Source organism: Babylonia areolata, chromosome 6, assembly GCF_041734735.1.
Source record: "Babylonia areolata isolate BAREFJ2019XMU chromosome 6, ASM4173473v1, whole genome shotgun sequence".
NCBI lineage: Eukaryota > Metazoa > Mollusca > Gastropoda > Neogastropoda > Buccinidae > Babylonia > Babylonia areolata.
The window spans coordinates 42778961-42787319 of NC_134881.1; the positions used below are offsets into that span (position 1 = coordinate 42778961).

Here is an 8359-nt window from a genome sequence, read left to right on the forward strand (position 1 = left end):
CACCTTTACTCCGTTTCCTTTTCAGTTCTAAGAATTACAAACAAAAACTTATAATGAAATTTTGACTATAATTACTTGTGAAACTACGGTGTCAGATAATTTGTCCTGAAGCATTTGAACTCGAGACTGTGACGAGGCATCCTGTTTCTCAGTGATGGCAAATTTACGAAACTTGCAAGTTTCAACGAAACACGTATCCGATAGCAACTTCAACGAAACTACTCAAAAACAGTCTCGTGTTTTCAATCGCAGGAAGTTACACTTGCTGTCCAACTCGGGGTAAAACCCAAAGAAAGCGAAGCAACAGGAAATATTCCGTCTGAGAATACCGTGGGCCTTGCTTCGCTTCGAAAACCATACGGCAATTGTTTTCTTTCAAGCCACCGGCCGACACCACTGACCAACATCATCACCGCAACGGTGGATCGAATGACCCTGTGTGTTCTCTGTGTGTGTGTGTGTGTGTGTGTGTGTGTGTGTGTGTGTGTGTGTGTGATCAGAATCAGAATCATATTAATTTTAATGAGCAATAAAACACAAACAGATTAATGGGGGTTGTGAGTCAGTACCGGTTGCTCAGTACGAGAAAATGAGGGTCACCGAAAGAGCTGTGAATGCCCCGGACATGGTTTCGCGCATTGTGATATACGAGTGTATTCAGTCAACATAGTGTGTAGAAAGATCAAATTTATCATTTTAACTCAGTATAACTGATAACATCGGGCCGCGCAAGAGAGAGAGAGAGAGAGAGAGAGAGAGAGAGAGAGGATTCATTCACAATAGATTTCCAATCGGGCTTGGAATTAAATGACACGGGAAAAGCCCGAGAGAGAGGGCGGGAGAGGGCGGGGTGGGGCAGCTCAGAAACATTGACAAGAACCACTGGACAGCCTGGGGAGAGAGTGCGTAGAGTTGATTTACTGCCTTTTGACTGTGTGACTTGGAGAGGGAAATAGCGACCACTTCCGAGAAGAAAGTTTGTTCTACCTTGGACAACAGTTATAATTCCCTTCTCAAATGCAAACTGTGCCACAGTTCGCGTTTAAAGCGGTGGTGGAATGTTCCAGGTGACCTAACTATACATTAAACCCTGGTGGTAAATGTAGACGGTTTGTTCTGACGTGTCCGACTGTTGACTTCAGCTGTTGCCTTTCATTTCGTTTGAACAGCAGCTCCGGCTGTACACGTGTCGTTCCCTCCGTGTGATTATGTTCAGTAACAAATCCATGTCTCCACCAGGCTCCGCACGTGTTTAGTCTCCGGCGGTCTGTTTCTGTGTTTCGTCTCAGTCTCTCCGTCCGTGTCTCTGTCAAAGTCTTTGTTTCAGACTCTCCCGATCTCTCTCTCTCTCTCTCTCTCTCTCTCTCTCTCTGCTTCTATTTCTTTCTTTCAGTCCGGCTCTGTCTTTCTATGACCAGGTTGTGATCAGTTAGTCGAGTAAAGCTCCGCTCACCGGCCAACTGTATGGTATGCGTATAGTACGACTCTCTCTCTCCGAGTCTCGGTAGCGTAGGTAACCCGAGTCCCAAGCCACGGGCAATACCATAATTTTGATGTGGTCCGCTATTTTAACGATCTATATACATCTATATTTACGTAAATGTTGGAACGATGTTCAGCTGCAGTAAGGACATAACAAAATATGTGCATTGCTTTTCAGCAACACATGAAGACCAAAAAACGCTCGAGTCAAGTTATACCGAGTCACCACTACCTTTATCGGTAAGTAAGGAAGAGGGAAACCAAGTGTGTGTGTGATAACAGCAGGCTTGGATCTGATGTTACGACATCGGTGTTTAACTGACCCGTGGGTTTACAGATACTGTTAAATACATATCGAATTGTAAACAAAACGCACGAGTTCACTATGTACTAAATCAACCCATATAGATAATAACAACCACCAGGCTATCAGTCGACAGGCTTACACGCTAACGTTGGTAAGATAGAAAGGAACCGGGCCGGAAGAGAGACTTGAGGGGGAAGGAGAGGGCTACGGAAGGAGGGAGGGAGGAAAAAGCATAGAAAATTGGTACGTAGGCTTGCAGCTTAACAACAAACAAACCCAAATGTTTATGATATATGCATAAAGATCAGATTCCAGCGCGTATTGTACTTTGTAAGTGGATGTTTCCAAATATCGCTGTCAGGCCATGCACGTTACATCGCTTTCCAGACAGTGTTGGAATGGACTGAGAAACCTGATTTGTATTCAAACTTAACAGCGGAGCAACGTGACTCGACATGACAGACAGTCATGGAAAAAAGGTGCTGTCCTTTATGGGTCTAAATCTTACACAAGGAAAACTCAAAGAACACTGACGAAACTTTGTGCGGCGCTTGTAGGCTGTCGCCCTATCCAGTCGAATTCACATTTGAAAACATAATACATTTAAGTGGAATATTGATGAACAGTTCACCGTCTGAATAACGATGGTCTTTTGGTTTCTTTATTTTCTTTTAACGTGTTTTCACATGTGTTTTTAGACGGACGTACTGGCCCGTTCAGTTTGCTGTCATCTTATGTACTGTGTGTGCACAATACTTAGTTGTTCAAAACCGCATACATAATCAACTGACAAGGAGAGATTAAATTCACTCAGAAATGACGTCCAAAGTTTAAGAAGCCAGTAACAATTTGGATGTAAACAGAGATTTGGAGTTGAAGACTTTGTTGTGCATTTATGGGTTGGTTCCCGGGGTTGTTTGTTGACTGATTCAAGTGGTTGCTGCATGGTTTATTATCAGCGGGTTTTGAATACATCCTTGTGTCAAATATCATAAAATGAAATGGGGAAGTTTTGCGCTTTTATTCAGTTTGTTAAGTTGATGTTGTGCTGTTGCTGTTTGTGATGTTCGTGGTGCTGATTTATTTATCTATTTTTTTAATGATTTATTTGTTATTGAGGCGAAGATATCACACAGACCAGCTTGTCTCGAATTCACACACACATAAACCTTTCATTTACGACTTTCATGAGAAATAAAAAAAATTTTGTTTCATTGTTTGTCTGAAACCGCCGGCGACCACCGGAAATATACAACGCACAAAAAGGCGCACAGACAGCCCTCCAGTCCATTCTTTTCTTTCTTTCCAAACCCCTAAGGCGGTGCATAGATACGAGGCGCAGCACACGGCTAAAAATATGGGTGGGCGCGAAAAGATTTAAAAGGAGGGCTGTGAATGCACACCAGACGTCTTACGTCGTTGACGGGGACCGGATTGGAAACGTTGGAGAGTTTGTTCACGTTGTTTGTTGTTTTGTTTTAAATCAGTTATATTAACACGGTGCAGCATTAGTTTTTAAAACATTTTGCACGAATCCAACTCATTTAGAGCATTATGCCACCCCTCCACTTTCACAAAGAATACATCACTCGTACATATACCTCAGTAAAATCAATAGAATAGAAGTTCTCTCAGGCTTCTACCTCCCTTCAGTTTCCTCTTTCTGCCTGTTTTTGAAACAGAAAAGATGGGACAGCAGGAGACTCGGAAAGAGATGGTGGGGGATAAACTGAGACAATGTGAGCCTGGAGAGAGAGACTGAAAAGACTGGGCCGGACAGCACTGAGGAGAAAGAGATGGTCGGTGGTGGATAAATTGCGGAGACTGACAATGTGAGCCTGGAGAGAGACTGTGAGAGAGAGACAGAGACAGAGATAGAGAGAGACTGAGAAAGAGAGAGGCTGCGAGAGAGATAAAGACTGCGAAACAGAGAGAGAGAGAGAATGCGAGAGAAACAGAGTTCTGAAAGATAACATAGTGTTTGGAAACACTTGAAACGGCGCCACTGATGAGTTCTCTCTGATACATTTTGAAGTGTTTCCGGACACTCCGAGTCTCTCTCTCTCTCTCTCTCTCTCACGGCAGTCACCGTTCTCTCTCCTTCCTCGCCTCTCTTCTCTTCTCTTTATTTTGTCTCCTCATCTGTTTTCTCATTCGGCGGAAACGGTCCTTCAACCCGACTTACACAACTCTCTTCAAGTTCCTTCTGGTCGATAAGTCCTAGGACCAACACACACGCCGTGTCGGATCCGTACACTCACTCAAGTCGTCACAAGTTGAAGGTGACAAAAAACTCTGACTTCTTTTATTCGGAACGGGTTTCCCAGGCCTCCCTCCGCCTCCCCCGGCACATCCTCCCGCGCCCCCACCCACACCCTTTACCCCATACACCCCACCTACCACCCACTACCCACTTGAACTCCACCCATTGTATTGTCCTCTTCCCCTTTCAGTCCTCCCATACGCATACAGTTAGGCGTGGTGAGTGAGAGAAGGTCCCGTTTTGTTGTGTGCCATGGTACGTGTGAGTCGTTGTGACCCGAACAGGGCCTTTTCAGATTTTTTCGCAGAAGGTTTTTCGAATCATTTCCGCCACCACTGCTGCAAGTTCGGTTCACGTTTTCGTGATATAGCACGACTGAAGACTAGTTTGAATTAGTGTAAAGCGTGCGTGACTGCGTGCCTAGTGCCTGCCAGTGTGTGTGTGCCACGATGTGTGTGTGCGTGCGTGGCCGGTGTGTGTGTGTGTGTGTGTGGATACAGTATTTTGAATCAGCCAGTATAATTTGCAGCACAATGGAATTATGGTACCGGGCACGAACAGATACCTAGCTACCGTTTTCCCCCTGAACTCTTCTTCTGGGTTAAAGAATAAGTCACATGTAGAAGATCTCTCTCTCTCTCTCTCTCTCTCTCTCTCTCTCTCTCTGCCCCCCCCCCCCTCCGATCCTCCACCCCACCCCCCGCCCACCCTCCAGTCTCTCTCAGTCTCTGGGTGTGTGTGTGTGTGTGTGGCACAAACGCACACACGGGAACAGTGACACACGCACACACACACACACAGAGGCACTGGGCACACACATTCATATATATATATATATATATGCGGCTGTCACACACACACACACACACACACACACACACACACACAGTCTCTCTCTCTCTTTCTCTCTCTCTCTCTCTCTCCGTCTCCCTCCCTCTCTCTCTCACACACACAAACAGAACAAACAACACACACGCACCGGCACTCACTGCACACCGGCACACACACACACACGCACACGCACGCACGCACTGGTGCACACACACACACACACAAATACTCACACACACACACACACACACACACACACACTGACACACACAAACGGCTCACTGACACAAACAAACAACACACACACACACACACACACACACACACACACACACACTCAACCACTGACGACAGAGAGAGGGAGAGAGAGGGCCCTGTTCGAAAATACACCGAGCACAACTTTAAATTTCACAAACAAGACTGACCAAAAAACAACCGAAACAAAATCTCTGTGTGTGTGTGTGTGTGTGTGTGTGTGTGTGTGTGTGTGTGTGTGCGTGCGTGTGCGTGTGTGTGTCAGTATGTGCCGTGTGTCAAGTTGTTTGTGTGCGTGCGTGCGTGCATGCTGTGTGTGTGTGTGTGTGTATGTGTCAGTGTGTGTTTGTGTGTGTGTGTGTTTGTTTGTTTGTGTGTATGTGTGTGCCAGTGTGTGTGTATTTCACTGATTTTTTTCTTCTGTGCACTTACTTGCCACTGAAAGATATGCTTTGTTATGCTGACTCAAAAAACAAAAACAAAAAAGGAACAAAACTGTTAAAGTAATAAAAGTTAGCAACTTACGTATCGAAACCGCCTTGGAATCGAGACGCCCCACGTTCTCTTTAATCCTTTTGACACGATGGATAATCCTCTCCGTCTCTTCAAACACTTTCTGGCACTCTTCGGCCAGGTCACAGAACACATCATCAGCATGTCGAACCAAACTGGCCAACTGCACCAAAGCCCCCAAAACAGCGTTTTGTGTGAGGGCTACCTGCACAATCTCTTCCCCCTTTTCCTCCTCCCGTAACGGTCGTCTGCCCAGGTAGATTGGTTCGATCGTTCTCGGAGCAAAAGGCATGGTTTCAGATCTGGAAAAAAGTTTGATTTTATCACATGACAAGTTTGTGACAAGTTCACAACTTCACTGTGAAGTCTACCACAGAAGGGAAGACGAACTGACGTACAGTTATCAAGGCTGGTACCGTGGCCATGGATCAAAACTTTTCAACTCCTCCCCTCAACAACACGGTGTGTGCAGCAGACGACACTTCATAAAACTGTCGTGAAATGGGAGCGCGACCCCACGCGCGATAAAACTCTTCCGTCAAGCCACCGCTGTTCCGTCAAACACGGTCCCTCCCACCTATTCATGGCTCGCCACAGGGGACTGTCGCCGTATTGTTGAAGACATTACAGAAAAGATTGTGGAAAAAAGAAAGAGAAATATGAGTTAAAAAAACATGTACTGTTACTGTAGGCAAGGCAAAAGAGCATCATTCCAAATCATTGCTGCCTGTGCTACCTATCAGCTAGCTTACAGGTAAACGAAAAAAAAGTGCCACTGAAACAAGACCTGATGGTGTGTTGTGGTGTTTTCCACCAGTTCTTTTTCTTTTTTTTGTTCTTTTCTTTTCTTTTCCCGTTTCCCCCCACACACGTGGTCTGCCACTGGCTCGTGACTTGAGAGGTGGGAGAAGCCACACTTCATTGACCCTAGGTGTCAACTGCAGTAACGAGTTTACGCTTTATGGATGTGTGTTGTCTGATCTTTACCTGTCCACAGTATGATGACAGTCCGTCAGTGTAACGTTCTGCGGCCACGATGAAAACACTGGTTTGAACCAATCACGTCTCAAGTCGTGTTATCAATCAAAATCAAAAAGGGGTGATTGGAATTTCATTTCCGCCCGCGATTTTTTGTTTAGTTTGTTTGCTGTACTTTGTATGTTTGCTCTATGTGCGCGCGTGCGCGCGCGCGCGTGTGTGTGTGTGTGTGTTTAAATCGGCCTCCGTGAAGACGCATCCGTCAATTGTAATGTGATAGTGTGGTTTGCGAGAAATATAATACCCTACATAATACAGATCACATATGTTGAAAGCAAAAAGTTACGTTCAAATAGGCATACATGACCGACAGAATAAACACTCACTACAGGCCTATATTGCATACAGTCATTTCCCCTGAATCTGGTTGTAAAGTGTTAAGTTCCGAAATGTAAGGTGAAAATGTACAGTAGCCTTCCCATTATCCTTCTTCCTTTTTAAAGGGTGCTGTTTGTTGTTGTTGGGTTTCTTTGTTGTTTTTAAAAAAAATAAAACAAAAATACACTTTTTAGGTTTGGTTCAGTTTTATTAGTTTATTTCAGAACAATTTTATTTTAAAGATGTTATCTCTCTATTGAATATATATATATATATATATATATATATATATATATATATAGTGTGTGTGTGTGTTATGTTTTCCTTGCTGTGGTTTATAATACAAGCATTGAGTCATCTTCTATTTAGAAATTTCCTGAGTATAAACCAAGATGTTTTGGGAAGTTGAAGATTGTATGCTAATTTTGGGAATGAGAGATTTAATTGGCATCATGTATTTTGGTTAGGTTTTCTACTGGATCATGAAATTGTAAATTTCTGCGTTTAGTTTTATGGCTCAATTAAAACACCAGCAACAAAAACTCGCAGAGAATCTCATTTCATAGTCCTGACTTCTTCACATTGTGCCCACACATTTCGTTTGGATGTGCTGCCTCCGTATACGATGAAAGACGTCCCCCAAATCATTCGGAACAGCTTTTTGCATGGCTGTTTCAGGAATATTTCTGCACTTGGAAACATCCTTGATCACAATGCTGATGACAACCTTAGTTTCTGATGCTGACTCCACGAGAGAAATGGCAATCACTCTTTCGGATGCCAACTCAACGAGAGAAATGGAAATCACTTGCTCGGTGAGTGAGCATTCAACTACTACACCTTCATGGATGATATTGACAGCTAAATCATCGTGGCCTGGGAATATAATTTTATTTCTATTAATGTGAATTGTTACTGTTTAGAAGACACAAGCCAGACTTCTGAAAAAAAAGTATCTTCCAGGAGCTGACATCTGGCCAAAGCTAGATCACCACTCGGGGAAAAAAAAAGAAAAAAGTTTTGGTTTATTCAGATAAGAGATCTTAGTCTGACACTTGTCAAGATAATAAATTATTATGTGTTTCACCATGGCTGTGATGTGTGTGTACAGATTCAAACTTCAAGAAGTGGGATTTTCTTCTTTGTTTTCAGCCTCCGCACTCAGCTCTTTCAAGTCTGGCTTTAAAACCCACCTCTTCCCAAGATAGCCTCCCTTCCCTGCCTCTTCCTTGTCTTCAGTTTCTCCAGTTTTAGAGTTATGCATGCATGTGAATGACTGGTGTGAAAGCGCTTTGATTTGTCTCTGCACAAGATTCAGCGCTATATAAATATTATTATTAACCTCTGCATCT

General features: G+C 43.9%; 1 protein-coding gene across 1 annotated transcript in view; it reads right to left on the reverse strand.

Moving 5' to 3' along the window:
* LOC143283041 (uncharacterized) overlaps positions 1 to 6553 on the reverse strand; it is a 54309-nt gene extending 47756 nt beyond the window's left edge. Inside the window, exon 1 of the mRNA XM_076589043.1 lies at positions 5664 to 6553. Within this exon, the coding sequence (XP_076445158.1) occupies positions 5664 to 5943 (280 nt within the window). The 5' untranslated portion in view covers positions 5944 to 6553. The remainder of the gene's footprint in view (positions 1 to 5663) is intronic.
* Between the last annotated feature and the right edge of the window lie 1806 nt (positions 6554 to 8359).